Source organism: Fringilla coelebs (genome assembly GCF_963513975.1).
Source record: "Fringilla coelebs genome assembly, chromosome: 1".
Lineage (NCBI taxonomy): Eukaryota > Metazoa > Chordata > Aves > Passeriformes > Fringillidae > Fringilla > Fringilla coelebs.
Genome location: NC_140028.1, coordinates 142,749,189 through 142,775,661, shown reverse-complemented (window position 1 = coordinate 142,775,661; position 26,473 = coordinate 142,749,189). Strand labels below are relative to the sequence as shown.

At 41.0% G+C, this 26,473-nt stretch overlaps 1 protein-coding gene across 1 annotated transcript in view; it reads right to left on the bottom strand.

Annotated features, from left to right (window-relative positions):
- LARP4B (La ribonucleoprotein 4B) overlaps positions 1–24,338 on the bottom strand; it is a 55,956-nt gene extending 31,618 nt beyond the window's left edge. Inside the window, exons 1-2 of the mRNA XM_084223298.1 lie at positions 24,089–24,338; positions 5,897–6,031 (exon numbers count right to left, since the gene is read on the bottom strand). Coding sequence (XP_084079424.1) covers positions 5,897–5,977 — 81 coding nt within the window. The 5' untranslated portion in view covers positions 5,978–6,031; positions 24,089–24,338. The remainder of the gene's footprint in view (positions 1–5,896; positions 6,032–24,088) is intronic.
- Positions 24,339–26,473: the final 2,135 nt, after the last annotated feature.

Genomic DNA, 26,473 nt, shown 5'->3' with positions numbered 1-26,473 from the left:
TACATTGCTATTATTTCAGATTTGGACCCCATACTTCAGAGAGCTTATAGAGTGTACAACTACAGCACCACCCTACTCTGTTACTTAAAAGATACTGAAAATCAATAAGAGTAAGACAAGACAGACCCTTAAACTCTATTTCAAATGTTCTTTCAGACAAACACAACTCAGTGCTATTTTTCCACTGGTTGTGCACCTTATGGCAACTAATATTCCACTAACTCTCACCATGAAAGATTGCTAAATTGACCAAAAAAGTACATCCCCTCTTCGGCAAGACTGCTTTGAAATTGTAAAGTAAGATCAGAGTAAAACTACCCTCCCCCCCCCACCCTTAACCGACCCAGGAAGACTCCAAGTGCCTGCAGCTACACTGTTCCTAAGGATAGGAAGTCTGATGCATCATTGCTGCCATCTGCTGCATTTTTTTCAATTCTCCCCTGGGACAAAGTTATTCAACATGCTTGGATCCAGACTGAAAACTATGCCAAGTCACTCCTCTCTTTAGCATTCCCTGGAACCGAGAACAGGCAAAGGGGGAGGGAGTTACTTATAATAGTTTTTTTGAAGAAATGCCATGAGCAAACAATTTAACTGTTTTTAATGTCAGTTTAAAGTCACAGTAATACTTAAAAAATTCACAACTATTCAGAAAACTCCCTTATCAGATAAACAAATAGCAAGATTTTTCCCTTTGTGATTTAACCATTACTAACTCGTGCTTTCTAGAGAGGAGCTAAGTGTCTTTAAGAGACAGACCAGGCCAAAGTCCACTTTTCCAGTGCCTTAACAACCACTTCTCCTATCAACTAATGGGAAGAAAAGAGGTGAAGCAGCTCAGGCAAGCAGAAACTTATTCCAGTTTTCCCATACCGTTCTCATGTGCAAGAGCACATTTTGTACTTGTTCCTTTGTTTTTATCTCAGGGTTCCAGGGATAATTTCTATTTTAAAGCAGCTACAGAGCACATTCATTAAGTCAAATTTCTCAATACTATTTAGTGTGGGATTATAACTTTAAGAAAAAAAAGGCAACATGAATTTAAGCAGAAAATGCCACTCCTGTTATACTACATCACTCGAGGCACCTTCTGGCTAAGCTTAACAGTGCCACCAACTTGAAAAGCACTTAACAGAGTTCATGCTCTGCTACTTCAGAGCCCAACTTGTCTGGGGAGTAAATTTTGTTATGTTGTTTTGGGTTTTTTCCCTTTATTCATGCATATTTTAGCTCATCTACTCAAAGTATATTTCTCATCTACTCAAAACCTAAACAGGTTTTCTGACTGCATGAAACAAAAATGTTCTGAAGCAGCACTTTCATAACCTGAACAATTACTTTTTTTTAATAGGTATTTAGTCCTATGTCCTGTACACACCTACACAGAAGGCAAGAAGTCAACATGCTTATTAACTAGAGTATACTTACCCATCTTTCATTTCTCAATGTACTTATTCTTTGCCAAGGAGTAAGGGTTTATCCCAAATATAGCCTTATGGGCCTAAATTTAAAAATATAATCTAGATTCCAAGTTACAATAACACAGGCCAAAACAGTCCTTACAACCCACCAAAATCTAACTTCCTTTATTCTTTCTCTATAACAAAGTCATGCAACTGTAACAAGTTCTGAAGAAACAGCGATTATGCTGCACTCCCAGGCCACACCTGATGCCATGCCCATCACCAAGGAAGGGAACACAGAAGAGCAGCCTCACAACAGATGTTCCAGTGACACTACTGCAGGCTTCTGAAACAGCTGATCAAATCGCCTGACTTTCCCTCCAACAGATCACGGCTAATGGACTGCTAATTCCACACACTGAAATAATTAAACATGAGCATTAGACATCATGTACATGTAAAAAACTATTCTTATGGCCTTATTCACTTTTCTTATGGCCTAAATCTAGAATACCATGACAGAAAGAGCAAACACCGACCAGTATTGATCCTTCGTGATGCTGATACTGTAGATGTCCAGTTTAAAGTCTAATTCTCCCATTTCTTGTTTAAAGCTAGTCATGGTCTCTTGAATACCACCTACTCATTATAGAAACTGCTGCTTAACATTAAATTGGCACATACTGCATGTAATACTGTGTATTGTCCAGTGATCTGAGGTTTATATGGTATATTGAATTTTCACTGAGCACATGGTCCTGTATGAAACTAGTAAACTTGACTTCCTTAGTTCCTTTACATTTTGAGGCTTATTCTTGAATGGGCTGCAAAAGGATTTTTGAACAACATAATCTAGCAGCAATAAGCCTGAGACATCCTTTTATAGTATTTCCTAGGAAAAACATTTTTGGAAAGTAAAATTAAGTGCCATCTTTCAGAAAGCTCTAGATATTTTTCCCCCTATTTTGAGCAACAGTAGGATTGAACTTTTGTTTACAGTAGCTATAAGGACTGACAAAAATCAGTGTACCACACAGATTAGAATTCCCATTTACAGAAACCCATGGAAGCACCATGGTAATTATTCAGCTAGGGAAAGAATGGGTGATGCCAATATTGCAATCAGATGGCAAGTTTAAATGGCCTCACTGTAATATCCTGCACTGGAACACACATTTGCAGAACTTGTCGCTTGGTGACAAGAATCCCTTCTAAATATATTTTCAAATTTCCAGATCAGGTCTTCAATTTGACTAATCAAGGAAAGAAAATTCTTTGGTCCTTGGAAAGTGCTCTGAGAGGCCACACATTCAAATGTTAGCATGGCAGAGGAAGAGTTTAGACTCAACAAGCAAGGAAGAAGACTGTACATACCTTTAGCACTAAAGGTCAGTTAAATCTTATCTGACAGAGACAGGACATACAAACTACTTCTACCATGGGATTTGCACCTTGGCCTCTTCCCTCAGAGTAACCTAATTTCTAGCAGCAAAGAGCTACTATTGAAAAGGAAGCACAGAAGTGAATTAAAATGGAGTGAACTGCTTCTTAAACGCCGACTCTCCTGGGTCCAGCCTAACAAGGGCTCTCTCAGAAAGAGTAATTGTCAATCAGGATACAAATAGTCTATTGGCAGGTGTCATCTGAAGTGACAAAGCCCATCTCTAGGTCAAAGAAGTTGAAAAAACTTCAAAGAAGTTTAATGTTTTCAACTCCCAAAGCTAAGAAAACCATCAAAGCTAAGAATCTGCTAGTATCCTCTAAGCTATACTTATAGGATACTGTAAGACTTAAACTATATACTAGCTATAGTGTAGATCTGATCTACTATTGACAAGAAATCCATGAAGATCCTCAAGATGCCAATTTCTTTCAAACAACTTGTGTGCAAAATTCTGCTGTTAAATACCACTAGAATCAGCCAAACTGATTGGTTGTGTTGGTAATGAACCAGCTAGACTAGAACCATACTAGACTTGTGATTGATCTAGATTATGCTTTAAATAGCATAGTTTCATAGCTACTCCAATGCAGAAGAAAAGACTGTCTCACTCACTCTGAGGTTAATACTTTGAAATATGTTAGTGAACAAGTGACCCATGTATATGTAAGCAGCAACCCTGAAAAGTGATTTCTGAAGGATTCTATCCAAACATCAAAACATTCATTTTAATTTAGTCACTACTGATTACCTATTGAACATTACTCATAGTAGAATGTCTTCAGTTTTGTTCTTGCCAAATAACAGAACGACTAAGTTCATAATTAGAAAAATTTAGTTATTGTTCAAAGAGAAAACAAAAAAATACTTTATATAACCACTTCCAATGAAGAACTAGCCTAATACCTGCTTTTACATGATCTAGAGAAGTGCATCAGAATTCCCCATTGAAAAAACTTTCTTCCTGAACAAAAGCATTTGGACAAGGTATATCAAGATATCCCAGTGGAACAGCACAGCCAAAACAGCTGGGAACTCAATTCAGCACATTTTTTATAAGTCTATTAAAATCAGACTCCTAGAAAGCTCACTAGGTGCCAGGGCAGTATGGCCCCATATCAAATGCACACTGAAATAATGATCAGCACAAACATGCACCTACGTCTTTTTGCAGTCTAGCCCTCTGATCTCAAAATAATTAAAACACAAGAAACAGCAGGTGGTTTGCACCTGATCTGAAGTATGTACTTGCTAAAGACAATAGAGCCAGGACTCCAGAAGTTTTTTTTTCCTTCCTATCACATGTATGGAAGGATGGAAGTGTCTTAATGATTTCAGTTTGCTAATTCTTTCCTGCACTCTGTGAAGTTTTTCTCCAACTATAATCTTGTTCACAGAACTTGCAAGTGAAGTCCTGAAGCACTGACAAAAATCAACTCATGGAAGCATGGCATTACAGAAGGGACCATTTTGAAAACACCACTGTTAACAGAATATATTGGTAATTATGCTCATACCAGAATGACCTTCTGATGTTGTACACATAAGAGTCTCATATTGGTATAACTTAAAGCCTAATAAGCTACCTTATTAGACCTAAAAGGTCTCATCTTTTTCAGACAAAATATTCAGCCAAAGAAAAGCTTTAATCACAATAGAACAAGTTATTTGAAATGTACCATTACAGCACTATGGGTACATTCCAAGATATCTAAACTGACATCAGCTTTCTCTTCTCATGAAAAGAACAGTAAGGTCTCCTAAAATATAAACAAATGGTTATGCTCTTTTTCTCCAAATAAGTAGGGAAGAACAGGAATTAAAATTTTAATACAATTTTTTAAAATAAAAATTCTAGTATGTCAAATTAAAAGAAGTAGCACCCATATGAAGACCAATGCATTGTCTTTAATGCTAATGCACCTGCTGAAATGCAAATGCACAGACAGCTTCAAGCTCTTGAAGAAAATCTGAAAGCCACTCTTACTCAAGTTTATTGGCACTAATGCCCTGGGTACAGAAAAGAGAAAAAAAGAAAGAAACCAACCCCCACCCCCCACCCCACCCCACCCACAAAAAAAATCCCCAGCACATCTCAGAAGTTCAACTTCCGGAAGTACGGCAGAAAACCAGGTTGAATTTTTTCCTCTACTGTCAAATAAGTAAAAATTCACATCTAAGAATTGTAAAACAGAGAACTCAGGAAAAAAAAAAAAAAAAAGCATGAGTTTTTCAGAATGCTCCCTAGTGCTTGCTCCAAGCTAAGTTGGAAGCAGGAAGTATCTGCTGCTTAGCATAGCACAATTGAAACTTCTGCCAGAACGTACAATGAAACCAAACCCTTCAACATGTCCCAAGAGGAAACATTCTTCCCAGTATAGTTAACTAAGACAAATTTGAACATATTTGAATAAAAATCAAGTCTTCAATCTTCTTGAAGACATACTACTACAACATATATGCACACAGTACAATCTACAGTACACTCTGCCAAAAGCATCTCATACAGCCACTCACTGGATCCTGCACAGCAGCACAGCAACAGCAGCACGTGCCACTTGGCACAACTGACTGAGCAAAATTCCTGTTACAGACTGCCAAATCCTGCTTGTATGGGTTTGTGCTTTTTTCAATTACACATACATACAAAGCGCATTCTCTGCATTTTCCTGACACGGCAAGGTGTGAGCAAGAACCTAATTCAAGATTAGTGATACAATTCCTGCATAGCCTAAAAACCCATGTACCTTAAATGACTGCAAACTGTCATATCTTGAAGTTTATGTAAATCCCCAAAGGGCTGAAGCAAAGTTAAGTTGAGTTCCTAATCAGTATGGAGAATTAACCACCTCCAACAAAGTTAAGTTGAGTTCCTAATCAGTATGGAGAATTAACCACCTCCAACAGCTCTGTTCTGGCTGTTTAATGTTTCAGAGCTTTCTGTCAGCCAACTGTCTTCTAAAATGTTCTGACCTACACTTTTGATTAAGACTTAGTGAAAACACAATGTTTCCTAAAACACACCAGGGGAACATGCAATTAGAATACTTACTAGATGAGAACCGTCCTTAACTTCTTGTACTTGCTGCACCTGCGGTTCAGCCACAACTTTAGTGTCCTGATCAGAAGTCATGAGCTGTCTGCTTTTTGGCTGCTCAGAGAGAACTTTACTGGTCACCTTTGTAAGCTGCAGAAATAAGAAGACAAAAGATTCTGTAAGTGGTTGTTGAAATTCCTGACAATCACAGCCACTGCAGACACGCCACCCTGACTCAGAGCAAAGGCCCAAAGAACTTCCACACAATTCAGTCAGGATTATGCGTCCAGAGAAAACATAAAATGAGGATAAAGCCACCTTGCAGATACACTCAGCTCCCAGTCACTGGGGATTACAGATGAACACTTGCCACAGCACTGGGCAGGGAAATTCCACTGGGAAAGTTTCTCTTGATTCTCACCTTACTTATTCAGACTGCATTTCAAATCTTCATCCCACCTGCAGACTCCATTCACTAAGAAGCATTTAGTCACAAACTAACCCTTCTTCTATAACTACTTTCATGGTCATTTTATCTTTGCAAGATTTAAGAAACATGTTACAACAGTTCTACTAGACTAGTAATGATCAACCAGTTCTTCTGCTCTATCATCCCAAAATCTTATTTCATTTGATTAAACAAGTAAAAAACTCAGTAGAGTTGAAAGTCTGACAGTGACATTGCTTTGAAATTTGATGCTATTATTTAGTGCTGTTATTTTTAAAAGTCACCAAAAACCCAGTAAAAGCTAATTTAAAGCGTGAAGTCTTAAAGTAAATATTGAGGTGTGAAAAACAGGCTTTTTAATTTTTTCTTTTCTAAAAAGATGTAAAATGCTTTTCTAGTTTTTTATTCACAGGAAATTCCAGTACGGTATGTGTAACAACAGATGAGAAAGATTTATTGCCTACAAGTTGGTCACACCAAATATGCAATCTCCCAAAATGAAAATGTAAAGATTTGTAGCATATGTCAGTTAATGGTAATGTTCCATTCTTTAGGAACAAAAGCTCCTTTTAGGCTACCTTGACTCCAAGACTAGATTTATGAAAACTTTCAGTCTAGAGCATTATGACTTTCCATGAGTCTCCTTTACACTGTATTTTGAAATGGACAAAAGCAAATATCAAATGCAACTGACTGAATACATTCCAACATTTTCAAAGAAAATTACTATGTTCAGCTATAAACTGATTTGAGCACCTGTATTACAGGATTATGCAAATGGTATTTCATACATATAGCTGAAGAAACATCCCCAAGAAGATGAACATTTCAGCATGAACAGTTGCTTATTACCTCGTGGTATTGATGGGAAGTTAGCATGAAAAGCATGTTTTCAAAAGAAACACAAGTCACTGTTACAGTCTCAGAAGTTTCTTTTCTTAACACTATGTCTCTCATCCTGGAATAGAAATTATTTAAGGAAGAAATGGCATGGACAAAAAACTACATTAAAATGGAACTAAAAAATTACACCATCCCTCACAGTGTTACACACAAATATACTCACAGGTTATGTAACAAAGTCTGGAATTCATTCAGGATGTTTATATTTTATAAAATAACCAAAAACCATCCTCAGGATGAAAGCAATTTTTCAAAAGCAGTATTAAATAGCCAGACTGTGTTGCTCAAAGCCATGCATGGGAAGAGGCAGACACTTTAGCACTGCATGAAGTGTCTAAGCCTCTTGGAGAACACTTCTGTTCATGTTTTTTAAAGAAATTCTGTTTAGCCTTTCCAAATTTTGGATTAATTTTTCTTTCTAAAAAGAGCCCAAGACTCCTTACTCATTTCACGTTCACTGTATGTAACCTCCACTGCTGTTCATACTACCCTTGGGCATAGCTTTAGTCCAGATTCATAAGCTAAAGGCTACTTTAGAGAAACACAAGCATGTTTCAGTCAGCAATGGTGGTATCTACTCAGCATTTTGATTCCCATATCCATGTTAAGGTACCTCTTTATATCCTTCTGTCACCTATTTATCTCACATATTCCCATTCCCTTCTAGGATCAGCCTGTCCAGAGCCATGCTGCAATCTCTTCCATCCTCTGGTACATTGTGTTAACACCAGAACTTTGTAAGTCTATGGATAAAGGAAGGGAAGGGAAACAGCTGCAGTCATATGAATCTGTCAAACAAAAAGTAAAGTTCCACTACATATATGTCGTTTAAAGCATTTGCTGACTAGCCATCAAGCACAAAATACCCAGCTAAATCATTAATTGCAGCTGAGGATAGACAGGTTGTCAGCTAACCTGACATCACACAACTGCAGTGTGCACACTGCAACTTCAAATTCCTAGGGTAAGCCACCAGCAATTAGAGCAGCATATCACTCTACTCCTTTTCTGAAGTCCCTTAGATGAGATTATGCAAGATGCTTATCACAGGCCAAGTCTAGATTGAAGCCATAGGTAATGCTGCTTACTCAGACTAATAATCATATTCTCATTAGACACATGGATTTCTTGTGATACACACCATACTAACACCACTCACCTTGTAAACAAATTATTTTTAGTAATTACAATGTCAAACCCATACATTTAAGCTGAATTTCGATCACTAAGGATCAAAATGGCACTCCAAACAACAGCAATAAAGTAATTTGTTTGAAGAGGATAAAACCTGCTTTCCAAATCCCGTGATTTTAACAATGATCAGAGTCTCTGCCTTTCTGCAAATGAGCAAGCCATACAGGATGATCCCAAACACAGAAGGGGGGAGCTTCTGTTGCAATTTTTCTTCACTTAATACATCCCACTGCTACAAGTCTGCAGGATTTCAAGTGCTCAGCTGCAAAATCCCACTGGTTGTGAGATACTTCAAAATGACTCCACATGCAGGGCTGTTCTGGAAAGTTAATGCCACCTTTTCTACTGCAGAGCTGCCACTTATTAGACTCCTAGGGAACAAAACCCACATGACAGCAGACTACCAGGACTATCATGTCAGAGAATGCAAGGGCTGTTGAAAAAGGCAGTGATACTTCAGGAAAGAGAAAACCAATAAAAATCATGGAACGTTAAAAGCTCTCCATATGATACGTTTTAGCATGTTTTTCATTAGTATTGATATATCTCTTCATAGAAAAGCTTATTTTTACAAACCACAATCAATAACTGGCAATTCGAGAAACCACAGGTATGTATTCACTGTTTGAAAGAGTTTATCAGCTGAATTAGTGACAAGTTAAATAGGGCATTTTAATGCAGTAATAAAAATTATTATCCAACTAAAGAGTTAACTTGTCCATGACTTTAAAAGATACGGTTTACCAGTCAGCAGTTCAATGTATCTTTGCATAAATAAATGTTGCAGCAATAAGCAGGAGACATTCAAGAGGAAAATGCAAGTTGGCAAACTCTTTTGGGACAGAGATAGCACTACCTAGAGCAGAACATTGAGCTATCACAACCAAATTACAATTTTTTTTCATCACAGAACCACAGAGCAGTTTTTTAGTTGAAAGGGGCCTTTTGAAGGTCATTTAGGCTAACTCCTCTGCAAGAAGCAGGGACACCTTCAACTAAATCAGATTGCTCAGAGTCCTGTCCAACCTGGCCTTGAATGCTTCCAGGAATGGTGCATCCACCACCTCTCTGGGCAAGCTGTGCCAGTGTTTCACTGATTTAGAAGAACCCATTAATTTCAATTCTGCAAATGCATAATATAGCAGACCATTGTACCCTTCTGGCTTGCCATTTGGCCACCATGGAGTAATAAGTCAAATTCAGCAACTTGAGAATAACTCTGTTCTTGACTCTACTACAGACATTCAAGTACTTATTTCTACAACTATCTATCCCAAGAGAAACTGCCTAGCTTTTATTGAGATTTACCAAAAGTAGTCCAAACTTGGTTTGCAAATAGCCAAGACAGAGAAGTATATACAGGAAAAAATTTTTCTTTAGAAACAGCACAACATTCAACAGTGTTTGCTATCCCCTAAACTGTAATACACTGCTCCATCTGCAAAACTAGTAATTGCAACAGCAAGAGTGCCTTATTACTCCTTTTCTCATTAGTCACCCTTCACTTGCACAGATCTGTCCCTGTGGACACCTGATGAGTGGTTAACCTGAGGAGTTACAAGAATATTTTCAGGAGGGACTGAGACCATCTGGTCAAGAAACATGGGTATTTCAGCCTACTGGTTTCACTCTGCAACATCCACAATCACCTTCACAAATAGAAAGATATGGGGTTTGTTTGGGGGTGAGAGGTTGATTTTTTTTTTTTTTTGAGGTTTTTGTGAGGTTTTTTGGGCAGTTGTAGTGTTTTGGTTTTTTTAAGGCTGACAGCACGGTTATTCTTTGCCAAGTATTTTCAAAGCCATCTAGCCATAAGAATTCCATAATTTCAGAAGATACAAACCAGCAATGGCCCACAGAATGACTACACAGATAAGTGCACACAACCACATGATGACTCTTGCCTGGGTGCCAAGCTAAGTGGAGCTGGGACTGCTCTCATCCAAAAGCCACACGCGTGTGTTAGTGTGGTGCCAACATCCAACTAACCTTTACACTGCATTTAGTGCAGGTTTAGGTATCTCAGTATGGGCAGAGTTAAAGTGCAACTGTCTGAAGGTATTTATAAACACACTGCATCCACATGCACCACAACCTTGCAAATAGTTTGGAAAAGACAGCCATCTCCTTGATTGTTACACAGCAAACAAAACCCCTACTGCTCTTGCTGACCTCCCTAAAAACCTCCCTGGGGTGTAGCCCCCAATCCTCCTGCTTTCACTATAGACATCTCTAATTTTTCTCATTCATATTCAAAGTGTGCTTTTCTGCACTCTGTTTCACTGTCTAGAGTTACTACAGTCTGAGTAGCAGCATGCATTCCCTCAATCAAATCAGTCACACAGATCTGTTATTTAAAAACATGCAAAACCCCAAACAATGCTCTAGGGCTGAGATCTTGCCTGCCAACTTTCAGCCCAGAGTAATCAGCCCTTAAAAAGAGATTTACAAATGCAAGTGCTGACAACTAACTTTCACCCTGCAAACAGCAACAGCATAAAACAAAAAAAAACTCACTAGAATAAAAGAACTTTTCACTGCTCTTCCAGCAAGTACAAAGAAAAATAGATTTGAGTTTGGTTTCGTGCAGAATTCTTCCTAGCAAACATTTTAGAAACTTTAAACACAGATTAAGTTTTCACAAGCCTAATACAGAAATACACTTCAGTAACATGAGAAAGCTTAAAATGTTTTCCAAACAGAGGTACATTGCTTGACTTGAGCCTCATAACAAACGTCCAGCTGCAAGCTAGAAATCCTCTTTCTACTGTGTGAGAGAACTTTCTTTCTCACCATCTACCACACACTTGTGTACCCATGAGGTACACAAGTGTACCCATGAGGGTCATGACACCACAGCAGAGGTAATCAGAGCTATCACTGACCTCAGCTCTGAAAAGTGTTAGCACCTGCTGAAGACATCACATAGGCATTTATATGAGAAATAAGATGTCTTTCCCAAAAATATGCTACAATTTTACATTAGCTCCTCTTTAAATGAAGTTTAACTTTTCTTTATTAGTTTCACCACCTTTGTGAATAGCCAAAGCATATGTAATATATCATGAGTTAATCATGTTCTCAGTCCCAGTAAAGGTGCCAACTCAGATACAGGATATTTGGTTAAACTTATACAGCATGATCAAGAAAATCTGGAAAAGCCCTAATCCTGAAAGGCTGAGAGTGTCCCTCTCAGCTCATAAGCACTGATACAAACTTGCAATTTTCATCAGCTGTTTGTTGGAGGATACTTTCAAAAAAACATCTCAGCTGTTAGAGCTGACCCATCATCCTTCTGCATGGGGCACATGGTACCATTCTGTAGATGAGTAACATCATCCAAGCCATATCATGCCCACAGACAAAGCTTATGACAGAACTCAGGGGCTTCCATCTTCCCCTTCAAAGTAGGAAATCAGTTTCTTTACAGAGCAGATGTGACAGGCAATCCAGCTTTCAAAGGATGGCATTATTTAAAATAAAATATACTTTGAAGAAGTTCCATTACCACAGCAGATACTATAGCTGTGAATAAGAAATCTAACAACACCAAAAGCATATCTGTTTGTGGCGATCTCTGCCATCATCACTGCGCCTACATCAGTTGTAAAATCTCTATTACACAACAGAAATTAAAAAGCTGACACGACATAAATATTTAGTCACAGCATGTGTCTACAGAAGTCTTGAATGCACTACTATTAAAAATCATCACAAGGTCCTCAATTTGTTTAACTGCTGATTAGCTCAACAGTTGGGGAAAAAGTTGAAAATTCACCTCTGGAGTTTAGTGTTTAGACCCAGTGATTTATGCAAGTCTGTCAGATGAAGGTTTCAAAACATACAAGCATCCAGTGGACGTGCCAGCGTGGTGGCTGGAAAGTTAGATTTCAAAAAACCCAAGAAAAGTACCATTGCATTTGTTTCAGTTTTCCTTCCTGCCAAGAAATTACTTATGCCCCAGCACTCTCCAGAATAATGCAACTTCTGGGTTCCTGAAGAGGAACATGGACCTAAGCACCAGGGGCAAACCTGCAACAGAACACTTGGAAAACTCAAGGCGCTTCAAAATGCACAAAGCAACCAGGCGTTAGCAAGAACTACAGTGTCAGAAGAACAATTAAACCTTAGTGCTGTACCTTTTTCAACATCTTTCAACAGAAAACACAAATCATTTAGAGCTGCTGCTGCACCTACTTCACAAGTTTGATGGTTTTTTAAATCCCTTCTGTTGTTTATAAGGTTGACAGCCTCCAAAATTGTTCTGCAATTCTATTAATTGTCCCTTAAAATGTAGTCTCTACTTTAAAAAAGGCTGAAATAGTAAATCTAGCTGTTTAAAAGGAATGCCTCATTTTTTAATTTAAAGATCTATGAAGCATTTCTGTGTGAGGCTTCCTAAGCAATTCACAACTCTCATAATTTACTGAACATTCCCACTCACACAGAAGCCTGTGCTATGAAGAGCACACCAGAACTGATTACTCTGCAAGTCTGGAAATCCAGATCATTACAGTAATTAGCTGTCCAAAAGATGCCAAGCAGCAAGTCACTAAACAAAGGTGACAAAATACCAAAGAAATCTGATACTGGTAAATGATGAGGACTGTACAGAGGCATACGAAAAACTCTTTCAGGAAAGAGAAAGAAAAATGGGAAGAGGGTAAAGTTACAGTTTTACTCAGCATCTCAAACAAGAAGATGATGTCAACAGTACAGAGAAGATAACAGGATGACCTCCACCAATAAAAAATTATGATTACAATTTTTGTATATATATTTTTGTATCATGATTATATTTTTTGTATCTAACCTTTTATGCACTGTATTTTAAAAATACGTCCATAACGAAAATTAAATAATTTCACTACACTCAATGGTCTCTCACAGAATTTCTGCTGCCCTCCTGCACACCAAGAAACTAAACATGCAGTTGCTATCTGATGTGCACTCAAACATCACTCCAGAGATGGACCAAGAAGCCTGTGGCTCACATCCTCCTCAGTAATGAAATAAACCAGATGTTTAATGGTATATAACCTAACAAAAATCTTACCATTTAAGAACACTAGGAGTGACTATCAAGCAGGAATAAGCCACTAGGAAGACATTTTTATGCCTTATAATAGTGTCATGTGCCTTGAAGACAAGAGTGATTGAGTCATAAGCAGTTTTCAGTTTGCTTATGGCTTGTTCTCAGTTTTCTAGTCTGAAGCAGCACTCTCTTGACTGCAGGCTGAAGCACATTAAGAAACTCAACTCATTAATTAACAGGAGTTGCTTCATGTTGCACATCCATCACAAAGCCACAAGCTTGTTTTCCTCACTGTAAGTGGACTAACAGCACACACCCTGCAGGTTATTCATAAAGATATAGATTTAATTTCTATTATAACTATCGTGTCAGATAAGATATTTATCAGATGATGATTTCAAACGTACCACACAATTAAAATTCATCTCTCAACTCTCTGATTTGTGCATTTTCTAAGAAACCCCTCAAATGGCAGAGTTAAATTGTTAGCAGCTCAACCAAATCATGACAATTCTGAAAAGTGGAATGCTAACTTAATATAATTATCATAGTACTTCTCCACAACCCATTCTCTCTTAATAAGCTGAATGTAGAATTACACATTCTATATTCATTACCAAGGCCTACAAAGAGCAGAAAACATCTCACATTGAATGAAAAAGGTCTTTTAACTTTCTCAGGAAAGAGATCAGAAATTTGTTACTCAAGTTGATTAGGTAAGTACCTTGAAGTATAATGATTTTCCACTAAAATGCTCCATCACTTGCCCTCCCTTACATTTGTAAGCATTTGACTTCCTGCCTACCTCCCAGCACTGGCACAACTTTTTACTTTTCCAGGACAGAAAACATCACCAGCAGGAACAGAATTTGAATAAATCTGAACACCCCCTTCTCCAGTTAAACAGAGAACTACACAGTAGTTGCTTGCTCATGCACTTCACTTCTGTGGCCACCAAAACAGCAGTAGAGGAGAGAGGACTCAAGCTGAATGCCTGGTGGCATTAACCCTTCTGTCCTGCTCTAAGAAACCAGAGGAGCAGAGACCAATACTTCAGGTCTGAGTGGAACTCAAGAGCTTAAGTCCACATCACTCTGCTGCTGCTGTTACAAAACATCACCAATTAAAAAAAAAACTAAAACCACCCAAAACCGAAAAAGAAAAGGCTACAGTAACATATCTGCAGGACCTCCACAACAGAAACCCCAGGAGACTGAACACTGCCTGTACTGAATTAAAGAGTGAAAAGACAGTGCAAGCCACTGCCTCTTCTGCACTGAAATAATCAGAAAACTAATTAAGCCCTAAATACAGGGCAAACAATGCTTTAAAGTAGCTACTGAATGCCAAGCTTGGAGATGGACCCCACACTCTGCACAGCACTTCATATCTGCCTCTGCTTCCAAACTACATTTGGAATATATTTGCTAAATATGCCTAACCATAGAGGCAGTTTAATTCTTCATATAATCTTCTAAAACCAGCCAGCCTAAATAATGTCTAAGCATATAAACCCCCTTATATTTATGCCTAACATGGGTTAAGAGAAACTGCAGGATGTGATGGAAGCCCCTTCCTTCAGCAGGATTTTTTCTTTAATTAATATATTTTAATAATCTCATCAGAGCATAGGCATCATATATTATACTAATGCACTATTCACATTGATTTCTTGTAACATTCCATCCACCTACAAGGCAACAGCCTATGCTTGCAGTGTCCAGTGAAGTAGGATTCTCATCTGCAAACACAACTCACAGCTGAGGCAATCCAAAGAAAAATCTTGGTATTTTTACTAATATGCATGAATTTAACTGCTAAAAATGTTTACTTTCTACACGAATATTAATTCTAGATGTTTTAGGGTGGTCTTTGATAGGCTAATTGGATTTTCTCTGAAAGTCAAAGCTTTTCAATAACTTCAGAGGTCTTTATGCCAACAAATTAGCTGGGAGACTGTTCCAGGCTTTTAATGTAATACCAATATTAAATATCAAATACTGCTCACTGATTCAGAAATTGTCATTTGATGGAAATGTTAAATGATGGGGAAAAAAAGTGATGGAAAGCATCACAAAAGTATGTTTCTAAATTTTAGCACCATCAAATACAAAACCTCACCTAAATCAACTATCATCCATGTTGCTTGTCTGCTCTAATGTTACATGAGTCAAAAACTGCACAACACTTCTATACACACAGAAAGCAGAAGAGCAATTGATTAGAAACAGTAAATTGAATTGGTGAGAAAATTCAAGCTTGCCCTAGAGTAGACAGAGCAGGAGTGAATACCTGTTAGCACTAATGACTGGGTTTCCCAAAAACTTGCTCATTCCTGTACTATTTTTAAATAGTCATTTACAGAACACTACATGGTAGCTTAAACTCTTGAACTCTTAAAATAGACCTGTACTGCTCTTTCCCATAGCCAACCAAGACTTCATGAGGAGATTAACATGGCTATCAGAAAATAGATCTATATTCTATTTCCTTCAAACTATTCTCTATTTTGACAGATATCTCCAGCAGGTAAGTTTACTCTGGCACTCTGGACACTAGGTCTGTCTCATCCTACCATACCTTCTCTGAATTCATGCACATGAGGAATTATTTTGCAAAGATAATATCTTGCATAATAATGTATTTTCTTTGTTTCCCTTCCTTCCCCACATAACTGGCCTGCTATCGCTTAACCAGTGGGGGGGGGGGGGCGGTCTGATGTTTGCTTTTCTTTAAAGTAGCTATTGAAGGGAAGTGTAAGAATTATTTACCTATTCCTGTGCTGAAGGAAGCAACAATTAAGCATGCTAAGAACTCACACAGAGCAGTGAAGTTTAAGGAGACTGTTGCACTTTCACTGTGAGAGACAGTTTCAGTCTAAGATTCCTGACATGGAGTGAAAACTCGAAAGATTCTGAACTTTGCTGGATAAGACACTCACTACCACCTCAGCATGTCAGGCTCACTGTGAGTGGACCTGTCATTTCATAAATTCTGTTTGTTTAACAAAACTGCCAGTTCTACAGTATTTACTAGTTGCTTCAAGTTTTTAAAGCTAAGAGGCAGCAACTGATGGTCTTTTCCCAGTTCTTCAAAGAAACACTAAATCTTCAAATGCTGTAACACATGACAAGGTTCCAGGAGGTTTAGCACTTGCTTAGAGGGAACAAGTTAAATGTTGTGCATGAAGAGTGTGAGTTTGGCAATGCTGGGAACAACGAACTTCCTTGTTTCAATTACTGAATGTTCCTCCTCACGATTTACCAATACCAGCTCTAAGTTTTCCGCATTCTTCACTACACTGCTAACCAGAGAGTGGCTGAAGCACTCACAGCCTGCCTGTGACTCCAGGCAGGACACTTGGCAAGGGTGAAGGAAACAACTAACCCAGCTTTGCTGGGCAGCATTTTATGAACAACATCTTCCTCAGAAAAATTCCAAAGTTGGCAGAAGCAGATGCAGTATTTTATGATGAAAGACAAGACTGAAAACACCACTTGAAGATATAGGGTTAATATTTAGTGCAGTTCCAAGGGTGAGGTTAGAAGTCTGACCTTCTTTAACAGATCTTAATAGTCTTATCTTGGAATATTGCTATTACTTGGATTCCATGTTTCAAGTCTGCAATCAGCATTGTACTTAAGCAAGAGGAGGTCAAAAGCTGCATACGGAATTTCCAGGATCCTTAATATTTTTAGTACTTTGAATTATTATTTAACACACATACACAGCTTCAAAGCCAATTTGCCAAGTTCTTTACAATGGCATTCTGGGACCATACAATAAACTCCTAACTCAGGGAAGCAGAAATTCAACACCACGGATCTCAAATTCAAATGCACACAGAACTAGAATTCTGGAAAAGATTTGATGCAAGCCAAAGGGACAACCATTACAGTCCTCCTGGAATATATCTTCCCTCACAACAGGCCTGAGAAAACTAGGAGAGAAGAGGATCTATACCTACATAAAGTCCAAGTGAGAGGCATAAATAACTATGCATGATGTTGATAATGCCAGTGATAAGCAAAAAGGTACAGTGACAATTTTTGTCCCAACATGAATGTATACAGCAATACTTGACAATGCAAGGACTATTTCAATAAACAGTCATTCTGCAAAACAAACACCCTAGGATGAACTCTCCTCAATCTCTGGAGTTTTGTTTTGGTTTTTTTTTTCAGATGACTTGAAAAGCGTTCACTGACCTAGAATGTTTAAGTTTTGAAACCTCTTCAGTCTCAAATTTAAACTGAAATTTAACTACTTACAGAAGAAGCATAATTTAACTTTAAGGTTTTGTAAAAGAAAAGGAAACTAATGTTTTTTGGTAATGATTATTTCATTAACCTCTTCACCAAAACCAGAATTTAACTCCAATAATCCAGTCATTTTTGTACTACTTCCTCTTTTGATAAAGGCTACCATCCTCCATTGCAAGCTTCACCGAAACCAGAAGCACCTCTTGCTTGGTTTTAAATCACTGTATGAAAGACTAATACCTCCTGGGTGCACATTTGTTCACAGTTAGAGTACCCCACCTTCCTAGAGTATCACTGTAATCAAAACTACTGGTAATTCAGGTTTTGACTCACAGTTAAAGGATGGACTGCCAATATCTTAGCTTGTATTTAATGACAATAATTTTTCCTTGCAAGTCAAAATAACTGGACCCTTTAAAAACTTCACTTATTCCTTGAATACAGTTAGAATACACACTGTTAACTAAGAAAATTATAATCATAAAATATAGACTATAAGCTAAACTGTAACACATGTTCATTAAAAAGAGTCCCTTCCTTCGAGATAGCATAATTTTTTTGACATTTATTATGAAGAATTGGACAAGAAGCTTTAAATTTGAGCAGGGACACAAACCCAAGATCCTGGAGAGATGCCAATGTAGGCAATGATATTCTGACCAAATTGTTTGCCTTGCTGCTTTAAGCAGCAAGATGGTGACCATTTTCTGTCCCTATCTGTTGGGCAGCAACATTGAATGGGAATGAAACTCTGAGATAGGACTGCGAATTCTGCACATACAGGTAGCTCAGCACTTAAAGTAACTGTGCCCCAGTACATTCTTCACTTCTGCTCCACTTCTTAATTCCTAGAACAAGAACCAGAAACCAGGAGGATACATTCAAACATTTGAGCACAAACCCTCAGCACCAGGGTATGGAAAAGCAAGCTACTTTGGACATTGGCCTGTTGATTCATGAGTTCCTTGTTTGAACAACAGTCAGAGTCAGACTCTGTTGTGGGGCAACCTGTGACAGCATCACAACCTGTGAAAATACGCATATGGATACCAACAGTGACTGAAAACAAAACCATAAAGCTGCCAAGAGACATCACTGTAAAGCTTTCAAACCCTTCATTAAGTTTCTGCCAAATGAAATTTATGAAATTATTTTTTTCTCAACATAGTTACTATTTAACTAATATTTTGTTTCTCAGGTTTCCCTGTTGGATCACTGGCATCCTGTAACTATAAAATACTTTACTTAAAACAGACTGCAGAACATTACATGGGCCCAGAAACACTGATAAACACTTTTAACAGAGTAACAGAAATCTAGTGTTTGAAGCAAGTTTGCAATTCCAATAACAAGACAGATGAAAGTCCATCTTGTGAATAGTACCAATAAAGTATTCACTATTGTTGCTCACTTCCAGAAGTCAGTAAGAGAGAATTAACCCATGCAAAGGGAAAATATTCTTTAGATACTAGTGCAAAAAAACACAAGAAATCTAAAAGCCAAATAAGGTGATGCAGTATTTCAACTTCCAAAAAGCCCAGCACTAACTTTAGATAAAATAACTGTATGTTCTTCACACTGAAAACAGTGTATTCCTGAACATATTCCATGTGAAATTCTGATAGCATCTCAAGGTGTGATTTCCAAAGTCTGTGTTACCAGTGTTTCCTGTTTTCAATAATGAAAGTGATACTGGAATTTTAGAAGAGAATCCCTAACAGATAAAGCAATTGTGTCCAATTCATCACAGGCTACCATGGCAGACAGATGTCTATACATTTCTGTAGGCGTCTATATTTCTATAAGTGCAACAGTCCAGAACTCAAAGTTGTGTATACCTGCCGCTACCTTAAATACACACACGCTGACCTTCATATCTCTGTGAACTCTACATGGCCATAGAGGCAATCCAGAATAAACCTTTACTGTAGGATATGCTCTCTGGAACACCAGCTCCTTACATGCCAACAGCCTTATGAGAATAACAACAGAGCTGCTGGAAGTGCAGAGGTGGCAATCCATTCAGCTTATGAACAACTGATTCCTTTTGTATTACATCATTCAACTACCCATTAAGGAGCTGGACTGACAGGATCCAGAACATGCATAGCCCAGCCCTCCCTGGTAAACGAGAGCGTTCGAAAAGATTAAGACTCAAAGAAATTGGTGATTCATCAGGGTGTCAAAACAGCGCTTCCCCAATTCCCGGCAATGTTCTAGGCCAAGCAGCTAGCCACATATTAGTAACCTCTGTCAGACTTCCAATTTTGGAGTTAATTGTTGTTCCTGAAACACATACCCAGACACAAAATACCTGCAGCAGCACACATCACAGAATGAACACTGCCACGGCTATCCTAATCACACATTTATGCTGTATTAAAGTCACACCTAATTTGAGCACTCCAAAGTACCTTTGTTGTCTGCGGATATTGCTCTGCAGCACCTGCTTCTGAATGGGGAGGCACCCTCCTTTAGAAAAGGTATGGAACAGCTACACACACAGATGTGAAAGACCGATGATTTCATAAATCCTTGGCTCCATCACATCACCAAAATTTAAGTACCACCAGCTGGGAACCAATTAACAGAAATTGTTTCTATCTTGTAATACTTTTATGGAACTTAAGTAGATGAATGGGTGGAACAGAAATCAACTGCTGGTCTCCTGTTTCTAACAAGTTTCTCAAACTTGTTGGTTGTAGACACATTTTTATCATTAGACAGTCAAAATCATTACATGCTTAAAGAGAAAAGAAACAGGTAGTTGGAATAGCAATAGGTCTTCTTCAATTTTATGGTATATACAGTAAAGGTTTTTTGATCAGGTGAAATAATCACTCAGTTTTATATTCAGTAAGGTTGCTTTAGAATGCCATTTTTGTGTTTAACTATTATGATACTAGATTGCCTTGAGTTTAGCAGAGGAGTTAATGCACAGGAAAAGAAAACAGAGCTTTCCTAAAGCATTAGCTTGAAAATGCAAAAGCAGTTAGAACTGGTGCCTTTGACAAAGCACATTACCAGCTCAGGGAAGAGGTTGTGCGTGTGTGTCTTCTCTTTTTTGAAGGATTACAAACTTTGAAATAGTGCTAGTTTTAAGTTTTACATCACTTTCCCCATCCTAATTCAATTAGTGGCTTCTGTTGTGAAATCCACCCGTCTAGATCTTGTATACGGACTAAATTCAGAGTATTAATTTCAGCATGTACATGCCTTGCTTTCAGAACAACATTGCTCAAACTCCTTTCCAGGGCCTTTACTACAAGAGTAGCTTTTATTCTCATCTTCTACACAGCTCTCCACACATCGTTGCCCATTTCAAAACTGCAGGGAGAGGGTTAATTTTCTCCCTCACAACGTCCTGTTTTGTAACATCCTGTCCTTCCTACTCATACCTGTGTGCCCATTCTAAATGCAAATGCGCGAGACTTCCAATACACCTGGTGGCTGAGTATCACTGATTACATGCAGAAAAAAAAAAAGCAGCCTGAGATTATTTTCTACAGTTATGTCTAAGACTTAGACAAACCTGTTGTCCAAAAATGTCATTTTGCTAGTAAATGCTTCGATGAACAGGGAACTTTGCAAACCATGCTTACTACGCCTTATGGCATGTAACAGTTTCTCACACGTGTGCGTACATGCACACACACAAATCACACTCCCAAAGCTTAATATTCTCCAGACTCCAGAACACATTTCTTTGCTTGTTTCATCTCTTTCTGCCAGCAACAGCCCTCCTGACACTGCATTTGTGAGCTATCTCCACAGTCACCTTCACACCTCCAAGGCAAGAGTGCTCTTCTTCAAGATCGATAAGGCTGTGGCCTTTGCAAAACCTGCTCCTTCCAACACAGGCACAAGAAAAGTCAAGTGCTTTACATTCTTATTTGTGTGCCTTACCTGTTAATTTACGAGAATGTGAATGCCTGATGAATATATATAGACACCATGGAATTAAACATTAATAGCGCTGAAGGTGCTAAAAGCCACTGAGTTTTAAAAAAAATCAAACTGATGGAATACATCTACACCTAATTACTTTGTTTTTTGAAACCCCTTTTTTGCTACCTTTAAGCTGTCACTTTAGATTTGTCATGCACTATGGTCACAAACATGCCTTTTCCGTGTCTAGCATGTGCATTCTGTGAGGTAATGTAATAAATATTTAACAAAGAGTTTATATTACCATGCCAATTAAGCTCTCAACTGATTTAAAGCCAAAGCCACTGTGAGATATGAGAGTTAATAAGGGACGCAGCAACAGATCAGTACAGAACATGTAGATTAGACAAACCTGACTCTATTGACTTTGCATTTCAGTAAATAAACCAAGGATTTAACTTCACTCTAATTGAAATAAAACATCACCATCAGAAACTGCCTAGATGGTTTCTGTATGTCTCAAAGAAACAAAAACCCCCAAACAAAATCCCCAAGCTCCCATAACTGCCTCCAGTTCCAGATCTTCTGTTTTGCTCCGTAATGAAACATTGAAGATACAGCCCCATATCTAAGCACTACATATAATAAATACACATCAGTCATTTGTACTTTCTGTGTGTATATTGGCACTACAGCCAGCCATAAAAAGCAACCAAGGCAGCACATGCTTGTGTGTGCTTACACCTTTAGTCCTTCACGGTGTTTGTGTATAAATGGGTAAAAAAAACCTGGAAAAAATTACAAGGTAAACAGTTCAATCTAACCCAGAACATTGTGTGCGCTTAAGGACCCGATTACATACAATTGTTTACTAAGGAACATCCAAGAGATCAAATGCTTTCAATTTTCTGCTTGTAAATTCAATGTTTGTAATTCATTTAGGAAAACTTTTACCTCCATCTGAATAAAGATTATTTTTCCCCCAAAATGTAAAACCAATTAAACATAGAAGTAATTGTGGCTTCCATATAAAGAGCATACCCACGTGAATGACAACACATCTAGAAGAATAAAATTTTCTATAGACATTGTACATAAAATATATACTGCTTTTTGTTTGCGTATTATCAGGCCTCAGCCTAGTTTTCAACTCTTTTTCACTTCCTACAAAAAAAAATTAAAAATATAAAAATATCAATGTTGCTCTAATAGCTAGAGTGAGTAAGCTGATTAGCTTTATATCTTGAGAACTGACTTGAAGAAATGCTTACAAGTCAGCAGGGAGAAGTGAAAGTTCAACTGATAAAAAATTACCAGACCAGAATCAAAACCCAAGAGTTGTGAAATACCAGCAAGTTGAAAAAAAATACAACACGCTTTGACCTTTGAGAATTTATCCAATCTGTAAAAAACAGATAAGTCTGACATGAAACTTCAACCACAAGACAGACCTTGTAATAGCAATCCTTGAGGCAGTACTTCAGAAAGATTCCTTCGCCAGTTTTACTAAGGATTCAGAGGCCAACAAAACTAGGCCAGAGACAAGACACGGAATCGGAAGCCAGAATTCCCATGGTTTTACCCCAAGAGTGACTCAAGTTTAAACAGTGGTTTTGAAACCAGCTCTGTCTCTCTGTGGCCACAGGCAAGTCTTAACCACTTTGCCTCAATTCGCTTACCTGCAGAATAAAAATAATTATACTTATCTGCCACACAGGAATCTCATACAACAAACACTGTTTGGCAAGCGCACATCTGTTTAAACTGTGGACAAAGCTACGTAGTAATTTTGAGCACCTGGACAAACTGAAACCGAGAGTGAAAACAACTCCGCTGAAGCAGCTACCGAAGGCCCAACAACAACTAAATCCTGGGGGCAGCGCAGCGCTCCCGCAGGTACCGCTGCGCAGCCTGGGCGCACCCCCGGCCCGCCGGCAATTCACCTGCTCAGGACACGGCTCGCGTGGAAAGTCAGCGACGTGCCCGGAGCGACGGGCCAGGGGCCGGCACCGCCCGCTGCTCCGGAGGGTCGCGGCCGCCCATCCGCCCCGGCCGGGCAGCCGGGAAGGCTCCAGGCGGGTCCCCCCGGCGCTCGCCCCCTTCCCGCTCGGCCCGCGGCACACGCGGCTCTCCCGCAAGGCCCCGTCGGTGCGGGGGCAAAGCTCACCCGCTGCGCCCGGAGCGGCGAGGCCGCAGTGCGGGAGCGGCCCCGGCGGCTCGCCCGCCCTACCCCCGCCACCACCGCGGCCCCGAGCCGGGATCCTCCTCCTCCCTCCCTCCCGTCTCTCCCCCGGGAACCGCCTCGGGTGGGAAGATGGCGGCTCCGGCCGCCTCCCCGGTGCGAGGGGGCGACGGAGCGGGGGGTGTCGCTCCCCCTTCGGCCCCGCCATCCCCCCGCACCGGGAGACGCGGGTGCGGAACGGCCCCGGCGGGCGCCGCCGCCGGAGGGCGCGGGCCGGGCGGCCCCTCGCACTCACCTGTCACCAACAGCCGCCGCCGCCCTCGGGCCGGGGCTCGGCACGGGGGACGCGGGCGGGCACGGGGGAGGGGGGGGGGCTCCGCCGGCGCGGGGCCTTTCGCTCCTGTCGGGTTCCCGCGGGCGCCGGGGCCTCTCGCCGCGCCGCCGCCGCCGCCGGGGCCTCGCCGCCGGATGCCGTGAGGAGGAGAGCGGAGCGCGAGGCGGGGCCGAGGGGGCGCGGGCGGCGGCAGCGCCGGGGGCGGGCGGGGCGGGGGGGGGCACGGGGGGGCGGCGGCGGCTCCGGGCCCGAAACGTCTCCGAGCCGAGACTCAACCACCCGCTCGCATGAGAGACCCGCTTCCGGCTCCCGGCGGAAGTCCCGCCCCCGCCGGCGGAAGGGATTGGCCGGCGCCGCTCGGCCGGGCGCCGCCGCGCGCGGATTGGCGGAGCGGGGAAGGGGGGAGGGGGCCCCGGCGCGCGCGCGGCGTGTGACGCGCGGAGCGGCGCGTGAGGCGCCTGACGTCACCCGCCGCGGAGGGGCGCGCGGGGGTGGGGCCGGCGCCGCCCGCCCTCCCGCTCCCTTCCCCGGAGGCGTTTTGTCCCTTCGCACTCGCCGTAGCCCCGCCGGAAAGTGGCGGGAAAAGAGACGGGAAAGGGAAGGGGGAAGGGAAGAAAAGGAGAAGAGAAGGAACGGGAAGGGGAAGGGCGGGTCACGGCGGGTCACGGCTGCAGCCGCGGAAGCGGCGCCTCCTGTCCCGCTGTCCCCGCCCGTGTCGGCGGGCAGTGTCCGGCCGGCCCCGGGCGGTGTTTCAGGCCGCAGGGCCGCAGCGGGCCGGGGCAGTGCCCGAGGCCGCGGGGCCTCAGCGAGGGCTGCGGGTGTGGAGCACGGCCAGTCTGTGCTGTGCTGACACCGGGCTCGCTGTCGCCTTCTGGAGCCCTGCCATGGCAGCAGCGAGGGGCTCGAGCCTGTCCGGAATTACCGCAGTGTCCCAGCTCCTGCTGCAGCAGCTCCTGTGTGAGTGAGCAGTTGTGGCTCAAAGGGAAGGGATAAACTTAAATAGGAGAATTTTAGGAGAAGAGTGTTTAATGACAGAGCCTTGTGTTTCGTGTGGGTGGTGAAAGCCTGGAGAGTCTTGTCTCATAGAATCACAGAATGGTTTGGCTTGGAAGGCACCTCAAAGATCACCGAGTTCCAGCCCCTCTGCCATGGGCAGGGCCACCTTCCCCTAGTCCGGGCTGCTCCCAGCCCCGTTCAGCCTGGCCTGTACCGCTGCCAGAGATGGAGCATCCACAGCTTCTCTAGGAAATGTGTTCCAGTGCCTCACCAGCCTCCCACTGTTCATTGCATAGTGGAGGAAGAGGAGGCAGAGGAAGCAAAGGGCTGAGGAACAATCCTGGGAAGACAAGGGCTGCAGCAGAAAGGCAGGATTGTTTTGTAAAGCAGGATCCACACAGTGCTTCCCTCCAACAACTTTCAGTCCCCACAGATTGGCTGCTCTCTGCCACTGCCAAGGTTTGACAAGCAAAGAAATTGCTGGGAAGTATAAATGCATTTTGTTTTTAGGTGGTTGCTTCCTCCTAGGCTGGAGATGCCAGACTGGATTGAACAACATGCATGGGAAGAAAATGGAATGCAGACAGAGGCAGGCACACAGGTGCAGGCACAGGACATTCTGGTTGGAACACGAGGGACTTCTGCCAGAGCTGAAGTCTCTGTGGGACTCTCCCAGCTTCTCAGCCTCAAGCTCTCTCACTCTTCCCAAGCTAGGGAATAGAGTAAATCTTCAGTTATATAAAACTGCAGTGAGCCCTACAAGATTCAAGAGTTCTTTTGCTTGACCAAGGAACAAACAAGTCTTGTCAAACACTTCTAGTTATTTAGTACAGATCATAATCTATTTTTAACTACAGTTAATTAGGCAGAAGGAAAACCTGTGGTTTCCTCTTGGGACTTAGGGGAGGGGGAAAAAGTGTCTAGAAAGGATCATTTTCCAGGGCTGCTCCCAGTCCTCAGCTTGTCTTCTACTTCATGTGTGGCAAAACTACATCATGTTACAACCGCTTGTCAATAGTTATCTGTACCATGTGTTGCTGCCTATCTGCATCTCAGAAATTAATCCAGATAGGATAATCCAGTTTTTAATCCTTACTGATAAGATTCATATGCCTGCCTTCCAGGTATCTGCCAGAAATTCCCACAGAGACAAGGCAGCAATTAGAAGACCTATTTTAAGGACAAGCACCCTTTTGGAATGGTTTTTATGGTGATAGTTTTAATGTTCTTGATGTTACTGTATTGTTAAAGATCCCTTCCTAGTAGGGGCAATAAGGAACATCCCAGTGCAAGGAATGAACTCAGACCCCCCTGGACACAGAGCTTTGCTGTTCATTGAGGGAAGTGCAT